This window comes from Diceros bicornis, chromosome 7 (genome assembly GCF_020826845.1).
Source record: "Diceros bicornis minor isolate mBicDic1 chromosome 7, mDicBic1.mat.cur, whole genome shotgun sequence".
Lineage (NCBI taxonomy): Eukaryota > Metazoa > Chordata > Mammalia > Perissodactyla > Rhinocerotidae > Diceros > Diceros bicornis.
This window is the reverse complement of record NC_080746.1, coordinates 57,690,021-57,714,909: the sequence shown is the minus strand read 5'-3', so window position 1 is coordinate 57,714,909 and position 24,889 is coordinate 57,690,021. Positions and strand designations below refer to the sequence as shown.

The 24,889-nt window shown below is 40.1% G+C and overlaps 1 protein-coding gene across 1 annotated transcript in view; it reads right to left on the bottom strand.

Moving 5' to 3' along the window:
- FCHSD2 (FCH and double SH3 domains 2) overlaps nucleotides 1–23,053 on the bottom strand; it is a 254,614-nt gene extending 231,561 nt beyond the window's left edge. Inside the window, exons 1-2 of the mRNA XM_058545654.1 lie at nucleotides 22,728–23,053; nucleotides 20,876–20,973 (exon numbers count right to left, since the gene is read on the bottom strand). Of these exons, the coding sequence (XP_058401637.1) occupies nucleotides 20,876–20,973; nucleotides 22,728–22,748 (119 nt within the window). The 5' untranslated portion in view covers nucleotides 22,749–23,053. The remainder of the gene's footprint in view (nucleotides 1–20,875; nucleotides 20,974–22,727) is intronic.
- Between the last annotated feature and the right edge of the window lie 1,836 nt (nucleotides 23,054–24,889).

The window sequence follows — 24,889 nt, the reverse complement described above, 5'->3', positions numbered from 1 at the left end:
TCACACTCTTAGGTATTTATCCAAGAGAAATGAAAACATGTCCATACAAAGACTTGTACACAAATATCACAGCAGCCAAAACTGTAAACAGTTTGCAACTGTTTTCAAAAATCTGTTTCCAAATACTGGAAACAATGAAATGCTCATCAACTGATGAATGAAAAAACAAACCATGGTACATCCTTACTATGGAAAACTACACAGTAATAAAAGAAGAAAATGAAATATTAACATATGCAACAGGTATGAATTTCAAAAACATTGCACTAAAAAACAAATTACACTAAGTAAAAGATGTCAAACACAAAGTACCTACTATAGGATTCCATTTATATGAAATTCTAGGGAAGACACAAATATAATGACAGAAAGCAGATCAGTAGCTATCTGAGGCTGGGGCATGAAAGGGCACAAGGAAACATTTTAGGATGGTGGAAATGTTTTATATCTTGAGTGTGGTGGTGATAACTCAATTACATACAATTACTAAAATGTTTCAAACTATATACACTTTAAAATGGATAAATTTTACTGTTGTAAATTATACTTCAATAAGATTAGGAAAAAATAAAACATAATTAAAGTGGTAAATAAAGAAATAACAACTATTATCCTTTTAAGCACTACTACTTCAGAATTTGCAAAAGACCGACATAAAAAAATTCGGGTTTATTGTTTCTGAAAATCTAACGTGCTTCCATTTTTATAAGATTTCATTAGACTTACTTTAGGTATCATCTCTTCCAGAAATCATTCCCTGAATCCCTATGATGGACCAAGTGTGCATCTTCTGTACTCCCAAAGCACATGTCTATCTTATTGCTAACTACATTACATTGAAAATATCTGCATTTGTGTCTCTCTCGCTTACATATATTTGCATCCTCAAGCATTAAGTTTGATGACTGGCACACAGATGCTCAATTAAACTGAAATGAATCTATATAAAACCTACACACAGGGGCTGGCCCAGTGGCATACTGGTTAAGTTCGTGTGCTTCACTTCGGCAGCCCAGGGTTCACAGGTTCAGATCCCAGGCACAGACCTACTCACCGCTCATCAAGCCATGCTGTGGCAGCATCCCACATACAAAACAGAGGAAGACGGGTACAGATGCGAGCTCAGGGCCAATCTTCCGCAGGAAAAAAAAATAGGAAGATTGGCAACAAATGTCAGCTCAGGGCCAATCTTCCTCACACACACACACAAAAAAAACACTACACATAAAATATAGATACACAAAACATAGATTACTGCCAAATGAAGAAAAATACACTTTTCAAGAAAAAGTTAAGAAATGCCAAAAAAGGAAAAGGAGCTTGTTAACATCAGCATTCTTCATATCATTTTAAACGTATGCAAATTTATTTTAGATATCCACAAAATCTAATTATCAGAAGCCAAATTAACTCGACATACTATTTCTCTAAGAATACCAAGAATCAAGCAAATTCTCCTCCAGAGGATTGTAAAAGCCTTTAAATTTTTAAAAAGCACCTCTTTATCCTTTACTTTTGCAATATCTGAAACAAGAATTCTACAATCCCAGTAAATACTACCAATGCAAATGATAAGACAAAAACGCAAACAAATGTTTTCTGTAATCAAACCCTTTAAACAGCTCCCAAAGACCTGACAGTCACACTTACCCATTGTGCACAGAACTCATCTTAAATGCTGGCTATAACATGGGCACTAGTAACCTAACAGCCTAATTCCAGTCTAGCTCACTTGGCCTGCCACTTGGCATTAGTGAGAAACACGAGGCACACTTTACACCTGGTATAATTATAAATAACACACAAAGTATTAACCATTTTACTCTGCTTCGCCTAATCAGAAAAGATAGTACAAAGATTAACATAAGGCAAGAGAGCTACACTACTAAATGGTGAAATTACAAATTATACAATATAGTTTCATTACATTTCAACAGAATATATTTATTTAGAAGCAGCCTAGCAATGGACTGAGTCACAGAGACGGTCATGCAGAAATAATAATAATCCCCCTGTTAGTAAAGCATTCAAGTTTTTCAAAGTCCTTTCCCATCTTATCCCACTTGCCCTTCACAACAACCCTGTGAAGTAACCAGAAAAGATTATTTCTATTCCACAAATGAGAAAAGTACAGATAGAGCAATTAAAAGACACACACAAAATTGCTAGTAAGTAGCTTGGTTAGGTGGAGGAAGGAACTGGTAAAAGAATCTAGAACCAATTTTATCTAAGACTTTTTCCATGAGAAATAATATATTATAAAAATTGGTGATGAAAATCCAGCCAAAGATAAAGAGAATAAGGACATTAATACAGGTAATAATCAATTTACATTCTCTCCCTGCTTTACTGCCTTCCCCTCCACTGTCTACAGTACACCTCCATATAAGACATCACCATGCCACAGAATCTACCAGGCTCTTTATTTGCTGACCTCGCTTTCCTAGGGAAGACTTCCAAAAGAAAGATAGGCTAGGAAGTGGGAAGAGAACAGGACAGAAATCAGAAGACCTGAATTTTCCTAATCCTGGCTTTGGATAAGTATCTTCATCTCTTTGAGCCTCAATTTTTATATCTATAAATTACACCTATCTTACTAGGTTATTCTAAAGATTAAGTGAAATAAATGGATATAGAAGCACTTTGGGAAATGTAAAGAACTCAAAAAGTGTTTATTGTTTGGCTACAAATATGCGGTACAAAAATTCACAATAGGTGTCTTACATAATTTTGTTAATAAATTCAAGTTATTCTAATTATTCACAAGTTTTACACAATCATACATACAATTAGATTTAAAAATATTTGTTGAACAAATGGACTACTGCAGAATTACCAATAATTTTTAAATCTATTAAGTCTGAATGAAAGAAAAGCACTGTATTTCTGGACTCTAATAAATCTGATGAAGTATCTGGTAGAGCAGGTACCTGTCAAGTCAGCTAGTAGAAGCAGGGCCTCAATCTTTACAAGACTCTATAAAAGCGAATATTTGCATCCAAGGATTTCCAGACTTACTCAGAATCATAAAATCAGAGAACTGAGAGGAACTTTAGAAATCATGTAGAGAACACCTTTGGTTCACAGAAAATTTAACTGAGACCAGAAACAAAGAATTTTACACCATTTTGAAACTTCCCTTACTGGACCTGGCGGGGGTGGAAGGGAAGGACATCAAAAACAAAATGAAGCAAGAGTTTCCTCCAGCCAGGCTCTTAGGTCAGCATTCCTCTTGCTGAAGAATCCCTCAAGTACAACAGCAACAGCTATCGGAAGTTCCAGAATCTCCGCAGGATTATAAAAGCGGTGGCAATTCCAACTACAATTCCAATCATAATGCTGCACAGGAATTTAACATTTTGACAGAGATGGGAGAAGAATCACATCCTGCAGGGTTACTAAACATATTTATTTATTGAAAAAATATTGTGGAAAAGTCAAAATCTACTACTGGATATCCAGGACTCTGAACTTTTTACAGCCTAGTCCACATCTCTATTACCATTCATTGGAAAATCTGTATTCCTAAAGGCACTTTGTAATATTTCCCTAAAATTAAAACTCTTTTTATATTCAAATACAAATACACTTGCTTTAAGTCTGAGAAGTTCCCTTCGATAAATATTTGCTTTATGAATGCTATGTAAAGCTGACAAAGCAAAGACAAAAATGAAGACTGAAGCTTACTCATCTGGTATCTCCAGATATTACTTTTAAAAATAGAATAAGACAGCAACACATATTTAACAGTGATCATCACTGGATGACAGGATGATAGGGTGATTTTAATTTTCTATGAACATTTTTTTTAACATGAAAGTACAACTAAAAATACAAACATCCATGTAGCTATCACAAATATTAACCTTGCATCTTATTTGCTTCACATGTATTTTAGAGAAACATAACTGCAGAGATACACAAAGTACCAGTTCTATTACTCTCCCCTCTTCTCTTCTCAGAGGCAACCAATATCACGTCCTTCCTACTCAAGTGTTTATACTTTAAGTATACGGGTATCTATCAACAGTACGTAGTATTTTGCCATTAGTTGCACAGCTCAGCTCTCTTCTCTTTCCCAGAAATTTAGCTCTGGTGCCAAACTTGCATATCCTACTAAGTAAAACTTAGTTCTATTTTAATTTTACTCAGTCTTCTTAAAAGGCAATTACGTATATCCCTCAGGATCGCTCGCGCTCGCTCGCGCGCGCTCGCGCTCACACACACACCCCGCCCCCAAGATTATTCACTTCTGCTTATTTCTCTCATATTTATCCCAGAAAGAAGTTCTGGTAAATGCAATTTTCTCCCCCATCTCATATTTCACGTATTGTTCTATTATGCTCCACTTAGCTAGACAGTCCACTATTCCAACTCTGCACAAAGACATCTAAAAAGGAATAAGAGAAAGGATGGTACAGAAAAGGCTTCTCAGATTAAAGCATTCTAAACATATAACTTTAATAAAATATTTAAAAATTAAGAATTGTGATCTTGGACAAATTAGTGCATCTCTCTGGGATTAAGTTCCCTCATCTATATGAAGTGAGTAATAATACCTACCTCTCGAGTTGCTGAGATGATGAAGTATTTTATAAACAGAAGAGCAATCTGTAATGCTTAAAACAATAAAGTCTTAACAAAGTATTAATAATTGTTAAGAGCCAAAAATTATCTATATCCTTAGACACTTTGTGTGTGCGTGTCCGTGTGTATAAAAATACTCATTGCAGCATTATCTAAAACAAAATTTTGGAAGCAGTCAAATATCGAACAACGGATTAGTTAAGTACTGGGTAAATAAACAATAAAACAACAGTGTAAACAATAGTTATTGTATTTATAACAGTGGTCTTCAAACTTTAACATACATGAGAACCACCTAAAAGGGCTCGTTAAATCACAGATTGCTGGGTCCCACTCCCAGAGTTTGTGATTAAGCACATCAGGGATAAAGCAAGAGAAACTGCACTTCTAACAAGTTCCCAGCTGGTACTGAAACTACAGATCCAGGGAACACACTTTGAGAATCAGAGAATTATAACTATAAAACTACTCATCCTTCCTTGTCCCAACAAAAACAAACCAAAAAATAATAATAATAATTAAATTGATTTATAAACCTATATATATAGTTTTAAAACATTGCATACATAAAAGAAGGGAGAAAAATACTAGTAACAAGCCAAACCACCACCTTCTCATTCAACCAACAGAGCTATGCTAAAAGTAAAATAAACTTCAAAAATTACCTATTATTTCACCAACATTTCACTCCCCTGCAACATTTCACCCCCACCCCCACTTCCTAACATCACAGAGGTTGGGGAGCATCACCTCTCAGACTGATCAAATGCAGTCTAAATAGAGCTGCTTTTTCTCTAGTTACATGTATTGACCAACTGATTTATTTTAATGGAATATCTTTAAACTTCCTTGCCTTTCAGCTCTTGATGCACTATAAATAAAAAGAAATACTGTCGTCAAACTGAGTTACCTGAAAAGAGATAATTTTACTGCAAAGAAATCGAAGTCCAGGTTTGTCACAAATGGGCCCTAAGATGAAGCGAGTCGCAAGAAATCCTCCAATGCTTTTTATCATAACATCCTTTTACTAGAATTTAGGTCAATTTAGTAAAAATTGCATGATGATGGAAGATTACTATGTCCTCTCATTTTTCAAAAGTGTTGATATCATGGCACACACACAAAAAAGACCTGGGGAAGAAGGGGTTAAAACTCCCCAACTAAAACTGCATTTTCAAGTAAAAAAAAAATTACTTTCCACTAAGATTTATGGATACTAATCAAGTTGCCAAAATCATCTTGTCAAGAGATCCATAATCAAGTTCACCTTTGAACACCATGACTTTAAATGTTTTCATCTATGATATATCACGTTTAAGATCCAATTTAAGATGCCAAGTTTTCTTTACCAGCAAAACAGTGGGAGACATTCATTAGTCAGATAATCTTTTATTAAAGTGGAACACACATTCCTTTGAGATCATGGCAGAGAACACATACCAAACATTTTAATCAAATGAAAATTTTTGCTATTTCTATAAGATGCAAATAACATAATTTTTTACTACATTATTTGTCTTTAAACATCTTTAGTGCAGGATACATCTTATTCCTTATCCTTGAATTACACTGTACATTTAAAAGATACATCATAAATCTTTCACAGCCTTTTGCCTGGCACAGTTACTCACATAAAATTAAACACTGAGGTCTTTTTCCTTGCTTTCTCCTTCCTTAAAACGATACTGATGTATAACACATAGGAGGTTTGAAGACTTAAACATATGTACAAATATATCAAGACAAGACCTAGATCAATGACAAAAGACACCACATAAAACAGGCCACTGTCAAAGCCATTTTAAAAATTTTAACAAAGTTTTACAATTTGTTAGTATTCTTTTTTTTTTTTTTTTGGTGAGGAAGATTAGCCCTGAGCCAACATCTGTGCCCATCTTCCTTCACTTTGTAATATGGGATGCTGCCACAGCATGGCTTGATGAGCAGTGCGTAGGTCCGCATCCAGGATCTGAACTGTGAACCCCGGGCCGCCAAAGCGGAGCACACAAACCCAACCACTATGCCACCAGGCTGGCTCCTCTTCTATATTTTTTATAAACTAATGGAATTTTGAAAATCTGGTTATTTTTTTGAAAGTAAATTTAGGATTATTATGTCTCCTCAAAAAAATATGTGTCCTCACGCATACAGCTAAACAAAAGGAAAGTAATTGGCTAAGAGCAATTTATTTTCTAGGTAAGAAGCATTTCAGTAAGGAACATGTAAGGAACAATTTTTTTATTAAAGTGAGCTTACTAACAAATATAAAGTATCATGAGATTATACACATTTCTACACCCAATATAAGTTGATTCTAAGCTATTTGTGGAGTATATTTTATTTTAGGTACATTGCCAAAAAGTTAAAAATAAACATAATTAGGTGGCCAGAAAAAACATGGCTGCATAGCAAGACTTTAGCTCTATTCAGAAACTTTGTATCCTTCACTCGGTCACCACAAAACTGCCTGGTCTTAACTTCTAACAAAAAAAGACAGACGAGGCATTTTTCAACTATGGAAATATTTTAAAATATAACCTAAACCCCAGATATAATTATCAGAAAAGCCAAGAGATCCCTAAAAGTCCAGTGTTTCACACAATCCTTCAACAATCCTGGATCTGAAAAAACATGAAACTCCAGACCATGGATCTTCTTCCACTCCTGTACTAATCAGCCAGACTGAAAGATCTGCAAGGCACTGAAGCTCACATCTCTTCTTTGGTATCTATTCTAAGTGGTAGTTCTTGAAACCAGATACTATACTCCACCCACAACGTCTGGACATGGTGGGTACTGAAAATGCCGTGCCCCCAATTATTTAAGTTTTTATTTATTTATTTTTCCCCCCAAAGCCCCAGTAGATAGTTGTATGTCATAGCTGCACATCCTTCTAGTTGCTGTATGTGGGACGCTGTATGTGGTTGCTCAGCATGGCCGGAGAAGCGGTGTGTCAGTGCGCGCCCGGGATCCGAACCCAGGCCGCCAGCAGCGGAGCGCACGCACTTAACCACTAAGCCACGGGGCCGGCCCGCCGCCAATTATTTAAAATAATCCTGAGTGAAAGACACCTGTCTTCTACTTTCAAAAAAACTGAGTACAGCTATCAAAACCAGGGAAAAGATGGTCCTATGTTCAATGGATTCCTGCCAAGATCTAATAAAGGCTGAGAAAATACTTATCTAACATAGGCTCTCTCACTGCTTGGAAATACAATGAAAATTTCACTTGTTTTCAACTGCTATATCATATACCTTTAGAGAGAGTTTTCAGTGAAAGAAAGAACTTAAATTTTAAAATCAGGCATACACCCAGGATCGAACCCAGTTCTTTCATTTCTTTTTTTTTTTTTTTTGTGAGGAAGATCAGCCCTGAGCTAACACCGGTGCTAATCCTCCTCTTTTTGCTGAGGAAGACCGGCTCTGAGCTAACATCTATTGCCAATCCTCCTCCTTTTTTTCCCCAGAGCCCCAGTAGATAGTCGTATGTCATAGTTGCACATCCTTCTAGTTGCTGTATGTGGGACACAGCCTCAGCATGGCTGGAGAAGTGGTGCGTCGGTGCGCGCCCGGGATCCGAACCCGGGCCGCCAGTAGCAGAGCATGAGCACTTAACCGCTAAGCCACGGGGCCAGCCCAAGTTCTTCCATTTCTTAGCTCTCTGATCTTGGGCAAGTCACTTAACCACTCTGAGCCTCAGTTTCCTCATTTATAAAATGGGAATAGTAATAATACTAACACTAATAATAATAATAGAATGCATAATTGCTGGGAGGCTTTGAGATATAACTGATGTTCAACAAGTGTTGGCAAGGATGTGGAGAAATCAGAACCCTCGTACATCACTGATGGGAAAATAAAATGGTGCAGTCCCTTTGGAAAATAGTCTGGCAGTTCCTAGGCCTATATCCAAGAGAAATGAAAACAAATGTAAATGAAAAAATTTGTACACGAATGTTCACAGAATTGTTATTCATAACAGCCAAAAGTGAAACAACCCAAATGACCATCAACTGATGAATAGACTAATAAAATGTGGCATATGCAAATAATGGAACATTATTTGGCAATAAAAAGGAATGAAGTACTAATAAATGCTACAACATTGCTGAACCTTGAAAACATTATGCTAAGTGAAAGAAGCCAGTCACAACAGACCACATATTGTATAATTCCATTTATATGAAATGTCCAGAACAAGCAAATCTATAGAAAGTAGATTAGTGGTTGCCTAGGTCTGAGCAAATGGGAGGAAAGGGGAAGAGTGATGGCTAAGGGATGCAGGATTTCTTTTTGTGGAAATGAAAATGTTCTCAGATTGATTGTGGTAATGGATTCACAACTCTGTGAATATACTAAAAGCCACTGAATTATACAGTTTAAATGAGTGAATTACATGGTATATGAATTATATCTTAATAAAGCTGTTAAAAACTTCCTGTGCTACAGCACACATACATTTATATAGAGAATATCCAAACTCACAAATCCAAAAACACAGAATTAATTAAGATTAGGTAGATGTTAAATATGTATAAACACATAATCTTACTTATGTATTTAAAGACAGTTAAATATTTTTCTCTAAAATATCTGAGAAGTGGACTTCCATTTCTAGCCATGATGATGCAACTGGTACCTGACTAGCCCTCCTGGAGTAACATCTATAAAATCGGACACAATATATGACTCTACTATTTTTAGGTATAAAACAACTGGCAGCACAGGAGGCATGTACCACGTTCACTCCAGTTTTCTGCCTAGAACACTCTCCCAACTGCAGCACAGGGAATTGGAGCCTAAGCCAAGCATGATGGTCTCAATGAAGTGAGATGCAGAGATCAGAGTTCTGGGCTACTGGAATGGCTAGAATTTATAGGACAGGGTACCGGAGAGGAGGCAACAATGCAAAAGGTGGCCCCAGAAATCTGCCTGGGGATTCCTTGAGCACCTTGGCTGAGTACTGGGCTACACAAAAGTCAAGGTGAGACTCCATGAGGCCTAGGAGAGTCACTGCTGCAGATCAGATACCAGAAGCTGCACTCTACTGGGAGACATTGGAATTCTGGTTCAACCAGAGAGGAGACATTACTGCATACCCGAGGCAAGCAAGCTTTCAGTTGAAACCCCAAAATTCAACACTCTTTAAAGAAAAACAACACAATCAAGACTTTCTATCATCCACAGTGTCCCAATAATCAAAAATCACTAGATGTGCACATAAAATGTGACCCATAGTCAGGGGGAAAAAGCAGTAAATCGAAACAGACTATCCAAACGGATGACTCCAATGTTGGAAACAGCAGGCAACAGCTTTAAAATAGCTATTATAAATATGTTCAAGCACTTAAAGGTACAACATCAGAATTGAAAATTTCACTCAATGGGCTTAAAAACAGATTGAAAACTACAGAAGGATCAAGTAACCAGAAAACAGATTAACAGAAATTATCCAACCTGAAGAACACAAAGTATTATCAAATAGTTTAACATATGTGTAATTGGAGTCCAAAAAGGAAAGAGACAATGGAGCAGAAAAAAATATTGAATAAATATGGCCCCAAATTTCTCAGGTTTGTTGAAAAACATCACCTACGGATCCAAAACGCTCAGTGAACCCCAAGCAAGATAATTACAAATATACCACACTAGTCACATCACATTCAAACTGCAGAAAACCAAAGATGAAGAGGAAAAAAGCTATCAGAGAGCAGGAAACAGGCACATTACATAGAAGAGGACAGTATATAAAGAAAAGCTAACTTCTCATCAGAAATAATGAAGGCCACAAAACAACGGAGTGACCAATTGTCAACCCAGAATTCTGTATCCAGCAAAAATTATCTTCCAAAAATGAGGGTGAAATATAGACATTTTCAGATGAGTAAACGCTAAGAGAACTGTCACCAGCAGAACTGCAGTAGTACACCGAAAGAAGTTCTTCAGCCCAAAAGGAAATGATACCAGATGGAAATTCAAACCTGTATGTTGGTCTCAGGAAGAAAAGAAGAGAGTCAAAATTGGTAAACATAAAAAATTTTTTTCCTTCTCTTAATCTCTTTAGAAGATAATGCGTTTAAAGCAAAACTAACATTGTATTATGAGGTTTATAAATTATGCAGCACAAGGTGTGGGATGGAGTAACTGGAATTTGACTGCTGTAATAAGTATCTTACGTGGAGTGGTATAACATTAACTCTAAGTACACGGTGATAAATTAAAGATGCATAGTGCAACTCTAGAACAACACTTGAAAAACAGAAAGAGGCATAGCTAAAAATGCAAGGGAAGAAAATGGAACACTAAAAATATTCAATTAGCTCAATATAGCTCAGAAAACTATTATATAAAACACCTCTATAGTAAAACAAACAAAACAATTCCCCCATGGAGAAAGTTGACTAATAAGGCAAAACACTATTTTACCACAGAAACAATATTTTAAATGATGGCTGATGTAAAACCTTCAGATAAAGTTAGCTAAAATGAAATTTGAAGCTGGACAGGAATCTAACTACCTAATATGTTTGCTTGTTTGGAGACAAAACAATCCCACAATGCAGAAAGAAAGGAACACGGCAGTGCACAGAGCCAGTTTCCCCAACTGTGAACTACAACCAGCTGGAGACCAGTAATTTCATGAAGAGAAGTTTGTAAATCAAGTATTCTTAATACCTGTACATATTAGAAATAAACTGTAAAGTCTATTAATGAAAATAACTTTACTAAAAACTAACTAAAAGCCAAAAACGACATTTTAGTATCAACTAACGTAAACTTTTACAGTATCTGTTATGTTTAACAGACATGCAATAAAACATTTACCCATATTCAATCATTTAATTTTAGTTTTGAAAGTAGGTAATATTCATAGTTCAAAATCCAAAACATACAAAAAAAGGTATACATGAAAAGTCTCTGCCTCTCATCCCCATTCTCCAGCCGCCAATGAGAGAAAAACAAATACCACTAAAATATAATCAAGGGATATACACTCTCAATTGTTTCCTGGGAGACCACAGACATGGTAACACTTTTCATAATACCAGAAATAACATTTTCTTTTTGAATTGAGCTTATTTGAAAGTTCACAAAACAGAAAACATCTGGATGACAAGACCCTCATACATGAATGCCAAAAAGGAGATCAAATGGAATGTTAAAGCATGACCCAGGAATACTGTGAGGACACACAAAAAGAAATAAAAGTATCAGCTAAGGTTCAATTAAATTAGTCCTAACCAACACATGACAGGAAATCTGTGGCAATGGGACAACGGAGGGGGTTACAAGTTTCTCTGCCTGGTTCCCAAATTAATCACTCAAGAGCCAACAGCACACACTAGACTTACAAACTCCTGCTTAGGCATCAGATCATTCGTGAAGACTGACATTAACAAAACAGAACGACACCTGTGGGATTCAAATGAACACTTGAAGGCTTTACAAAGAAGAACACCGACTTACCATCACAGGCCTCCTCAGGTAAAAGGCTCCACACTTTCAAGACTGAATTGCCAATCCTCAATTATTAAGAGGCAAATTATTCAGCTAGGAGTGATTCTAGCTCTTAGTCATCCCTCCCTTCTTTCAGTTTAGACACTTCACTACTTATTAATGCTTTTACCTGAGAACTGAAGAGTTCAGCCAAAATACAACTATCTGGAGGGCCCTTAGACCATCATTTCTCTAAATTATCAGAAGACCAAAAGTGGCAAGATATTTAACCACTCCTATATTCCTAGGAGGAGAATCCTTAGAGGCCACTGGTCTATTGGCCCATTACCTATGGCAAATACAAAAACCTACTCCTGACTTAATTCACTGAATTCAAAAGGAGACGGGAGGAGAGATACAAATGGTTTCTAAGGAGTTCCTTATTCCCAATCTACCGGAGACAACTGGAATTCCAGCCATACCTTTCACAATCTAACCCCAACACATTTTTTACACTTTTATAGGAAACAATAGGAGTAAATTAGAAATGGGTCTCTGCGGCAAACAAGGCAAAACAGTAATGTGGCAAAAGCCACAAGACTGCCACAAATACCTTATTTCTTGCTGGCAAAAACCACCTCTCCAAGATGATAATCACATTCCAACCTCCTCTGCAGCTAGGCATGCACGGGTATATGAAGCAAACTCAGCCAATGAGATACAAGGGAAAGTCTACTGGGATAAGTTCTGGGAGAAACTGTCTTCCCTTATAGCAGCAAAGAAGGAAAGAAGAAAGGGAGGGAGGGAAAATCTGCATAAGGAGAAACTGCCCTTTCCTCCTCTTCATCCACCTAATGTTGTTGTATGAGAATATCATGCTTGGAGATGCAGAAGCCACCCAGCAATCATGATGAGAATCATTACCAACACATAGAAAGATGGAAGGTACCTAGGACTGCTGACCTTGGTGAAGGAGATTCTTTAGTATTACGTGAACAGCTCATCTTTGAGGCTCATTACTTTTTTATTTTTTTGGTGAGGAAGATTGGCCCTGAGCTAACACCTGTTGCCAATCTTCCTCTTTTTGCTTGAGGAAAGATTGTCCCTGAGCTAACATCTGTGCCAATCTTCCTCTACTTTGTATGCAGGACGCCACCACCGCATGGCTTGAAGAGTGGTGTGGAGGTCTGCGCCCAAGATCCAAACCCACGAACCCCAGGCTGCCGAAGCAGAGTCCACGAACTTAACAACTATGCCACCGGGCCAGCCTCAGAACATTTTTTAACCCACAGGTTACTCTTTAGGGAATGAGTAAGTCACAGACCATAATTTCTGAACTGATGTTCTCAATTACTCAAAATTACTATCCACATGCATTTACTGAGCATCTACTATACTCCACATACTAATGCAAGAGAGCTTCTATATGCATTACTTTGTTTAATTATCAAAATAACCCCATAAAGTATTATAATTACTACCATTTTACAGATGAGAAACAAGAGGCTCAGAGAAGTTTAAGTGACTTGTGGCCAAAGCCACACAGTTAATAAAAGATAACTAGGATTGGTCCCCTGGTTGTACGCCTCTAAGCTAGTGTTCATTCCAGTGTATCACAGCTACCCTACCACACAGATAACCTTCACCATCTCTCAGGCTTAGATACCTGGATGTGGCTAAAAAGACCAAATCAAGGGAAAGTGCACACAAAAATTCTTCACATCTCTATTCTTAACCTGAGTGGTGGATAACTTTCATTATTAGTCCTTAGTTTAATTCCATCCGGTACATGAAAGTACCCCCCGTTCAAGTCTATAAATCGTAAAATTACTTCTGCAGGGGGCTACAATGGCAATCTTGTCCAGAACCAAATCCTCAAATTTTAGGAGCAGATAAGGATCTATGAACAATAGTGGATGAGCTCATAAACCATTAAATAGCAATAGGAAGAGGTTTTAATAAGAGGTTGACTCTTTCAACTCAAGTAAGCAGTGGTCTGTGACAGAAAGTTTTATCAAATAGACCCTCTCAAACCATATTTCCCTATTTCCTTCTCTGCCTAGTTTATATCTCCTATTTTTAGTCTCCCTCTCCGTCACTGACTATAATGTGGAAGTAAATACTTAAAACTTAAATTCATTTAGTCAGTTAAGTTCCACATTATTGTTTTCGTGTGTGTGTGTGTGAGGAAGATCAGCCCTGAGCTAACATCTACTGCCAATCCTCCTGCATTTTTTTTTTCCTCCCCTTTTCTCTCCAAAGCCCCAGTAGATAGTTGTACGTAACAGTTGCACATCCTGCTAGCTGCTGTATGTGGGACGCCACCTCAGCATGGCCAGACAAGCGGTGCATCGGTGCACGCCCAGGATCCGAACCCGGGCCGCCAACAGCGGAGCACGCGCACTTAACTGCTAAGCCACGGGGCCAGCCCCCCCATTCACGTATCTTTTAATTTTAAAATCAATTTTAAAATAATTTTTTTTCCTCTCTCTCAAAGAAACATTAAGTATGGTCCTACTTGATCTTTTTCCTTGCAGCACTGTTTAAAAAAATTCTCCCTCTCATGATTTACATCATTTTTAAGTTCTAATTTGAAAGAACACTGGATTGAGAAGCAATAATGACTGCTGAACGAATGAAAAAAGACCTTGGTCCAATAGGTGATCTGCTACTTCCAGTTTTCATTGTCTCTAAAACCTCACTGATTGCAAGACACATTATTCTACGTTCTACTAAGAAAAAATGGGTCCAATTAAACTGATACAATGCCTTATCACAATTTTTCTTTATACTTATTAAGAGTTCTTTTAAACTTAGATTTTTAGCATATATTACTCTTATGCATAAATTTTAAAAGATAAATGAAATAAACTGGTGCATAAACTAGCCACATTCAGAGTCAAACTCTTGTGAATCACTTTTTTGAATCAGTCATTGATACCCATGTTTTTCCACCCAATATCCTCTGTGTCATCAAAAACCCGGGTGGATCTAACAATTTTGTTCCAACCATTATCTCTGGGATTTTCTTCCCAGCCTGCTGATACCTATTCTGCAAGTTCTACGCACGAAGAGACAATGACAACTGCATCAAGGCCAAAAGCAATTGTAAGATGTATCTGGATTTCAGACACATAAAAAAATGTGCTTCTTAGAATTAATGAAACACAATAACTTCCTTTGTTACCTTGAATAAGATAACAGCGTTTCAGAGCTTCAATTTCCAGTAATAATAGTTACTGCCAATGCTGAATACCTACCATGCTCAGAACTTCACATATCTCACTTAACTTTTACAGAAAATCAAAAAGGTAGGCATTAATCTTGTTTTACATACAAGGAATACGAGGCTCAGAGAACCTTAGTAACTTGTCTAAGATTACTCAGCTATTAAGTGGCAGAGCTGGGTTTCAATCTCTGGTCTACCTTCAAAGTCTTTATTCTTTCCACCACTTCAGCGGTTCTCAAAATTTAGTGCACTTAAGAATCACCTGAGGTGATTCTTCCACGGAGTGCGAAAAATATTGTAAATACTGCATATACTTGCAAATCACATAGCTGATAGGGTATATGTATAAAGAACTCTGACAACTAAATAAGAAAGTCCAATAACCCAATTAACAAAAAGGATATGAATAGACATGTCTCCAAAGAAGACATACAAATGGGCAATATGCACATGAAAAAATGCTCAACATCATAAGCTGTTAGAGAAATGCACATCAAAGACACAATATGATACCACTTCACACCCACTAGAATGGCTATAATCAAAGAGACAGACAATAACAAGCATAGGCAAGGATATGGAGAAACTGGAACCTTCACATATTATTGCTAGTGGAAATATAAAATGGCACAGCCACTTTGGAAAACAGTTCCTCAAAAAGTTAAACACAGAGTTACCATACGACCCAGGAACTCTATTACTAAATAATACCGAACATATGTCCACACAAAAACTTGTATATGAATGTTCAAAGAAGCATTATTCATAATAGCCAAAAAGTCCATCAACTGATGAATGGATTAATAAAATGGGGTATATCTATACAATGGAATATTATCCAGCAATAAAAAGGAATAAAGTACTGATGCTATAACCTGGATGAACCTTGCAAACATTCTGCTAAATCAGTCACAAAAGACCAAATATCATAGGATTCTATTTATATAGATTCCATTTCCATGTATAGAGGAAGTAATTGCTTAAGGCTGGAGAAGGTGATGGGAAGTGACTGCTAATAGATACAGTTTCTTTCGGGGGGACAAAAATGTTCTAAAGTTGAAGTGTGGTGATGGTTGTACAACGGTATGAATATACTAAAAAGTTTTAAATGAGTTAATTGTATGGTATGTGAATTACATCTCAATAAACCTGTTTTTAAAAAAACCCTCTAGACCACACTACCTCTAAGGTTCCTTTCCAGACATAACAGTCTCTGAGACAACAAAAAATATCTCAGAGCTTCCATAAGCAGACTTCAGAATCCAATCCCCAGTGAATCCCACGATCCTACAGCTTACAGAAGACAACATATAGCACAGTAATTCCTCACGTGAGGTTACTAGACCTCCAGGTGTCTACAAAGGAAGGACAGGTCTTCTTGAGCCAGTTTCAATTTTTCAGAACATCTGTAAGAAACCACACACTCAGCCTTCTCTGAGGTAAAGTTTTAAGTATCTTTGCCTTTGGCTGGAATCATGCTAGCAGTTTTAAAATACTGATTCCAAGCTGACTGACAGCTCAATGTATGAAAAGTAAAAAACAGGAAAACAAATTATTAGTTAAAATGTACTTTTTGATAGGAAAATGTTTCAAAAAAGGGGACCCATGATGAGCTCCTTGGTTAAAAGCTTGGGAAATACAGATACAGGGCAAAGTGTACTAGGCTAGAAATTAGGAGAAACAGCTTAGAGTCCTCTCCAACATGACTGACTTCATCTCACTGTGCCTCAGTTTCCATTATCATCTATAAAATCGACAAATGTGATAGTATCCATCTGACTCTAAAATTCTATGATTTTTCCATATTATATAATGACCTCCTAAAAATGTCTGCTAAAGTAGTTCTTTATATTCTGGGTCCCTGCAAAGAACTTTCTTTACTGACCCTACTTCGCACATCATAAGAATAAACAATACTAAATACATAACACTAATAAACGATATATAGGCTGTAGTATTTAGAAACTTACTTATAAGTGGCCTTTGAAAGCAAAGAGAGAAAAAAATAACAATAATGAACTAAAAAGAAAGTAAAGTATGCTTGTCAACTGCTGATAGCAAAAGTCAACAGGAAACGCTTAAGTATAAAATCTCCCCAAAGCATGGAATGTCCCTGATTAACAACAAATGAGTTATCTTTCTTTCTCATACTTTACTCCCAACACACCAGCTTCCAAATGCATCCCTGGAACAAACGAACTGAAGAAGGGGAGGAACAGCGAAAGAAAAGAGGTGTACCATAACTGGTCTCCTCCTTTCAAAATTCCAGAAGATGGTGGGGGCAGGGGGACTAGCTATAACCCATCATAAAATTCTCCTATTTAGAGCTTAATGCCCTGTGGTCTTTTTTTTTTTTTTAACTGTTTTTAAAGTCATAAAAACTTTTCTCTATCTACTATTAATTTCTTTATATTAAGAATAAAAAGCTATTTGCACTTTTTTGAGTGAATTCATACTAACAAATTGAGGATAACACTGGTTGAGGGGTCATCGGTGAGGAGTGCTGCTTGTGGGGTTTGGGGAAGGAAGATGGCGGGAGCCTCAAAAAAGGAAAAGCAGGCAAGATCCTTTACAACATAGTACATATGAAAACCCACGTTCAGACATTTCTAATGAATTTTTAAAAGGTCATTCCAGTTGCTGGGGCAGACCAGAAAAGCCAGACCACCTCCCTCCTCAAGCAACTAAAGTTATCATGAATACCAAGAGTAAGCAATTTGCAACTTCCAATTCAATATTATCATTAAAAAAAAAAAAAAAAAAAATGCGGGGCTGGCCCAGTGGCATAGCGGTTAAGTGCGCACACTCTACTTAGGCAGCCCGGGGCTCACAGGTTCGGATCCCAGGCACGCACCAACGCACTGCTTATCAAGGCATGCTCTGGCGGCATCCCATACAAAGTAGAGGAAGATGAGCACGGATGCTAGTCCAGGGCCAATCTTCCTCAGCAAAAAGATGAAGATTGGCATTGGATGTTAGCTCAGGGCTGATCTTCCTCACCAAAAAAAAAAAAAATACAAATCAGAAACCCTATAAACTCACGTTTCAGGAGGTAATATAACATCCTGTTCACACCTATATACAAGTGAAGGGATTCACTACATTAATTTAATACAAAAGAAGAACACATTGACTCCTTTAAAATAATAAAGAATCCATTAATCCTTGGAGCACCAACAATCTCTGCATTTACATATTATATATAAATACAGATATACTCTACATCAAACAGCACAGTTCATTTTAAAGTGACCACATGAATCAAAGTACGTAACACAAGCTCAACAGACACCTGATCTACAGATACACTAGTGCCACCTACAAACAGAGCTTATAAAATATCTCACCTAAAAACAAATACGGTGCATTGAAATATAACCAGTTACATTTATTTAACAATTCTGCCAGCCTAAACAAAGGGTACAAAGATAAAAAATTAATAAGACTTAGCCCCTGGCTTCAAGGAATTCACATGAGGGGCGATGACAGAAGCATGTGCAAAATCAAAATTCTTTGAGATCACAGAGAACAACAAACTTGCCAATTTAGTGGTAACCAGAATTTGCCAGGTGAAAAAGAGGAAGGGTATCAACAGGCAGAGAACAGCACAAACACAGGCAAGAATATACAGAGCACAATTAGCTAACCAGAAGTCCCGATTGGCCAGGGCAGGGGGAATAAGGAGGAAAGATGCATGGGCATGAAATGACAGTAATTGAACCAGGAAAGGAAGCTTGCAGCTGGGTTGCAGAGGGCCATATTTGCTATGACAAGGTGTTTGGTCTTTACTCAGAAGGCCACAGAGAACCTGATTTATAATAAACAATGTTTTTAGAAAGCTAACTGGTGACAATGCAGAAGACAGATTTAGAAGGAGAGGCCGGGAGGTGGAAGATATAAGAACAATTCTGCAGTAATTACGGTATTACTGCAATAATGCAAGTGAAATGTGATGGTGTCAGCAATAATACAAACAACTAAACAATAGTAGCAGAGCAACAACCTACATCAACCTAGCAGTGATTGTGCCACATCTTACATGCACTGTCATTTGATCCGCACAACCCTTATGAACAAAAGCCATCACTGCCTCATTTTACAAAAGAGAAAACTTAAGTTTAGAAAGGTTATCATTTTCCAGAAGTCAGCACAGCTAGTAGGTGAAAGAGCCTGTACACAAGCTCATGTTGATCTGTCTCCAATGTTTATATACTTGACCATAAGCCCCCGCACCAAGGTACAGGCAATAGGGGAAAAAGAGAAGAAAGCAAACAAGAAGTCTTTAGAAGATATAATCAACAGGACTTAATGACCACTGACCATCCATACCCCACAGAGGGTCTTAACTTACACACTAATTTTGCCTTCCTAAACTGCTTCTGAAAATTTATTACCTTCTTCATCTAGAGATTTCTACTAGAATACCTTAGTTCACTTAATAAATATTAAAAACTTTGAATTTTTAACCATATGAAGTTTCAGGTATCTTGCACAGGAATTATTTAAGACTACAAATTTCCCTGTGGCCACAAGAAAAACAAAAGGAAACATACAGAATTAAAATAGAGTACTTTTCAGTCAGAAAACAATGATCTTGGTATATCCAAGTTTGGATGAGACTAGATTTATATGCCTTAGTTAGAAACCCTAAAAACACAGGTATACAGTAGAAATATTCATAAATAGCACCTAAATTAAATACAAGGGAGGGAAAAAGGAACTCTTTAAATTAAAATCTTTGGGCTACAAACAATTCAGCTATCCAAACACATATAACTTTATAACTACATACAGTTAATATTTTTCATGAAACCAACATGAAGTTGTATACCGCAGGAAAAAAGAGGCAAGTGATGAGGCTTACAGACCTAATTCCAATTTGATAAATGTATTTACTAAAGGGATATAAGAATTGCAGCCACTCTGTTTCAACACGCAAATCATCTTCTATCCTTTCCAAAAATATGTTTGTTGAACTGTCAGTGTTACAGGATTGTTAAATAAAATAAGTGGCGTTTCTTTCAATAAAATGAGTCATGCTTCCCTCTATAAAGAAAGATACTGATTTTCACAATGCTGGCAAGATATCTTACCTATCAAATTCAAAGTTATCTTGATTATGAATCCAGGTAACTTTAATGATAAAAATATGATAAACACATTTCCCACTAAATATAATGTTTAAAGACAAAGTTATATTCGTCATGTTCTAAAAAACAGTGCTAGTATATAATCATCTGAGGTTGACTGGCTCACCCCCAGATATTAACCATTAACCAGAGGCAGTTTAAAAATCTGTGTGAAATCCTTAAGGTCAATAAATGTTACAATTCAGTGGAATGATTATTTAAATAAGACTTTCTACTTCCATGATTACAATTTGACTGAAAAAGGCCCTTGTTTTTTCATAATAGTGTGTGTACGTTATAGGTTCTTCCACTAAAGGAAAAAAAGTTTGTATTGTGTTAGTTCCAGTTATAATTTCTAGCTGAGTCAAAGCTCTAACAGCCTTAAAGCAGGAAATCCAAAAGGAAATTCCATCATCAGTTCCCGGAGCTTGGTAACTCGAAGATTCTTTGAAACAGAGATACAGAACTTCTCCAACTATTTACTATAACCTTACCTCATATCTTCAAGCAAATCACATTCTGCTTGATGTTTGGCTTGAAGTTTCGTCATCTGTTCAACTTGAATGTTTTTCAGTTCTTGTGTAACTTTCACCTAAAATACACCATATATTTATGAAGGCCTTACTGCAACTTTAACAACAAAAAAACTTACTTAAGGAAAATATTTAAACTTGTCAGAATATATAGCTCTTGCTCACCTCTCCCCTGAAGACCATAAATTCATTATTAGCCAACTAATTTTGTTTACTGAAGATACTTAAGGAAAAAAACTAGCCAAATAACCTGAAACAGAGGCTAAATGAAAGTACACGAGTATATAAATTACAGATTCAAGAGGTGCAAAATAAACTGCCAGTCATTCCATTTCATGCACAAGCTCAGTACATATCTAAGTCTTCTCAGAGTTGTAAAAGTCTGCCTTCTTTTTCTTCCAAAAAAGATTCAAAGACATTAACACCAGGAGAAGTGAGCAGAGTGTAGGTGGGAGAAGGGAACATAAGAATGCCTAATATCTAATGACCGAAATTTACACAATCATGAAATTATATGCATGAATCGACTACATAAATTATTCCATAATGGCTGCGAGAAAGCACACAGTCTCAGGATGATGCCCTCCACTCGCTGACAGCGCATCAAATCAGAAGCTCTTTCTCACAAAGGAGAAAGCAAAAGTGACCTTCCAGCATATGCGGTGCCTTTAAGCCACCCCAGCAAGCCGGTCCCCGTGGCGGCTCCACTTCAAACAGCTAGAAGAGCAAATGGCAAGCTGGCCAGTGCCTCGCCCGCCAGGCCCGGACCCCAGGGTTCCAGGTCATAGTGGGCCTGGAATCCACGCCGCCGGAGCCAGGCTTCCCGGAGGGGTGGGGGTACGTGGGTGAAAGAAAAAAGATTCACTTAACTGGAGAAACCCGGATTAAGAAAGAAAGGAAAGGAAACAGACACGAGTGAGTTAGACATTCAGCATATCCTTGCCCACGAGGGGAGGATAGAACAGTCTCCTCCACCCAGCGCCCAGAGTAGACACTCAGTCACCATCTGCAGGATTAAAAAGACAAGGACACAGCCTCAGCCCCTGAGAAAGCTGGGGAAGCGGGCAGTGAAACAGTTCTCGAAGGGCGCAGCGAGAAAGCTGCTGACAAGCCCAGCGCACCCTTCACTCCCACCCCAAACCCAGATCGCGGGGCACACGCCACGCACTGCCTGGTTCTCGTTGTCCAGGGGCAGCACCAACGCCCCCTCGCACCTAGCCGGAGAGGGGGGCAGGAGTAGTGGGAGAAAGGCAGGTCCGATCAATGCTTAATTTTTTGTTTTCCCCTGGGGTGAAGGGCGGTAGCTATTCCAACTTCTTTTCGGCCGCCCCGTGGGAAAAGCAGGCCAAACCTTAAGATTAGGCTTGAAACAAATTCCCTACAAATTTGCAAATGGGAGAGGATGAACAAGCAGCTGGAGGGCTCAAACCTGGTGCAGACTAAACAATCACACAAGCACAAGGCTCTGCAAAGCTGCAGGGGCTCCCCCGCCTCCCCTCGGTGCAGCCCCGAGAATGCACTTTGCAGCGAGCAGCACTGCCATGCGCGTGCACACACACACACATGCACACCCGAAACTCTTGTGAAACGTCTGGGGGTCTTCCGCGCGGTGGAGGGCACGAGCCCCGGCCGCCCCTCCGTCGGAAAGGCACCTCACCCTCGCGCCCCCCGCCTGGAGCCGGCGGCAACTCGGTGACAAGCCCGAGGCGACAGCGGTCAAGGCCCCTTGCGGAAAGGGGGGAAGGGGCGCAGCGGTCGCCCCAGCCGCGTTCCTCGTATGCATCCCCCCAAAACCCCCCAGCTACACCCTCACCTTCCTCGGCGGCGGCTGCATGATGCTGAAGGGACATCAATCCTCCCCCCGACGGCGGCGTTAGCTAGGACGAGGAGAGGGGGCGGCCCAGCGAGCGGGCGTGTGTGAAAGGAGAGCCTGGGAACGAGGACTCGCCCCGGAGGGAGCAAGGCCGGCGGGCGGCAGGAGGACCCGGGTCGGAGAGCAAGTGTGAAGAGAAGGAGGCGGAGCGCCGCGAAGGCCTGGGCTCGGGCGGCCCGGGGGTGTGTGAGGGAAGGAGGCGGAGACCGCGAGGGGGCGGGGGCCCGGGAGCTGGGGCGCAGGGTCTCCCCGCTAGCCGAGCGGCTCGCTAGGAGCAGCGACGTCGTCCGGCACCCTGCCGCCGCCGCCGGCTCCTCGCAGACGCGGCCCCCCCCACCCCCAACTCGGGGAGCCCCGCCCGCGCTGAGCCCAACGCCCCCGCCTGGCCCCCGGAGGAGGAAGCCGGCGCCGCGCTCTCGGCCTCGGGCCCTCTGCTCAGGCCGCGGGAATTTCCGGCCCCGCCGCGCGGCGCAGCGCCCCGCTCCGGCAGCCGAGGGGACAGCTCAGACCCGAGCCGGGTTCAAGGGGCCGGGCCAGGCAACGGGACGGAGCGCGGCCACGGCGCGGGGCTCCGTATCGCGGCGGGGGACTGGGGGAACTAACGGATCTGTCGGCGAATGGGAGGAGTAGAAATGCTAGCGGAGCACGAAAGTCCCCCCGTTCTCTCCGAGAGTGGCACGTTCCAAACGCCTTCTGTCCTCCCTCCCCCACACTGGGAGCCGGCCGGGGGCTTCCCGCGCGCTTTGCCGCCTGCCCGCCGCGGCGCGCGCCTCCCGTCGGGGGCGCGCACGTGGGCGGGAGAGGGCTCTGCGGCGACGCACGCGCACAAGCCGCCCCCGCCTCCCGCCGGCTTTTGCAGCTGCGGTGTTTGTGTGTGTATGCGTGTGTAGGGGGCGAGACGCTCGGAGAGAAGTTTTTACAATGGGGAGGGGGGCAGCATGCCTATGGCAGTAGGAGAGTTCCGTTTTTTGCTGCTTCTCTGTCCTGCAACACCTTTCTCCTGAGCGGATGAGCCGGCCAGATAGACAAGCACAGAGGGGGCGGACATAGATAAGTCTTTCGCAGTCGGCCGCAGGGGCCTGGGGCGGGGTCTAGTTGCCCTGCAAAGAAAAAAACGGCTCTCTGCTACAGGGCATTCAAGTCAAAGAGCACGGACTCGGCTGGAAGGCAACCGTGAGGTCGTTAAGGCCAGAGCCTCTGTTTCACAGATTGGGAGGCAAGGTCACGGAGCAGGACTAGAATCTCTGCGTCACGGAGTGTTCTATGGGTTATAAAGAAACAGGTGCAGATGATAACCATAAGGAAAAGGAGAGGAGGCAGCAGGGCAATGGAGGAAGCCCTTATCTGGGAGTCAGGACCTCTGGGTGCCAGTCCACTCTGCCTGTCCCCGACTGGCTGGGTGAGCTCGGGCTTCCTCATCTGCCCGTGAGGATGTTCGTCCAGGCAGCCTCCCCCCACCCCACGTTCCTGCTCTGACCAGACCATCTTGGGGGGCGAGGTATCAGCCTCCCTTGGAGTCCATAGAAAAATGAAAATACCTCTTCTGAAGCCACAGGGCTGTGTGGAGGGTGAACTAGATCTCCCCAAAGTTTTATCAGAAGTTGGGGTCCCAGACACCTGTTCTCAGAAGTGTAGTGAGGCAAAAGAGGAAAGTGGGTGAGGCCTGGAAAGACCCAAATAACTTGCCTAAGACCAGATGGCCAGAAATTGGGAAGGTTGAACTTGAACCAAGGTTGTTTACATTGAGTTAGCCTAGATTCTTGTACAGGAAGGTGATAGAATCAGAGGTATGCTTGAGTCAGATTAATCTAGAGCTGTGTGTGAACTGGGAGGCCAGGCTTGCTATCTCTGGTTTCCCTGAGGCCATTCAAAAGTTGGCCCTTCACCAGAGTCCACAGTTACTATCAGAGAAGGCCTGGGGCAAGGGAACAGGTGGGTAGAGGCCCAGCTCTCTGCAAGCTGTGGGCCAGCAGCTGGAGCTCAGGCTAGAGGTAGCCAGACTGGGCTCCAGTCTCAGCTCCACCACCAAGTCATTGCGAGGCCTTGAGCTGGTCAGTTCACCTCTTTCAGCCTTTATTTCCTCTCTTGTAAAATGGGAATAT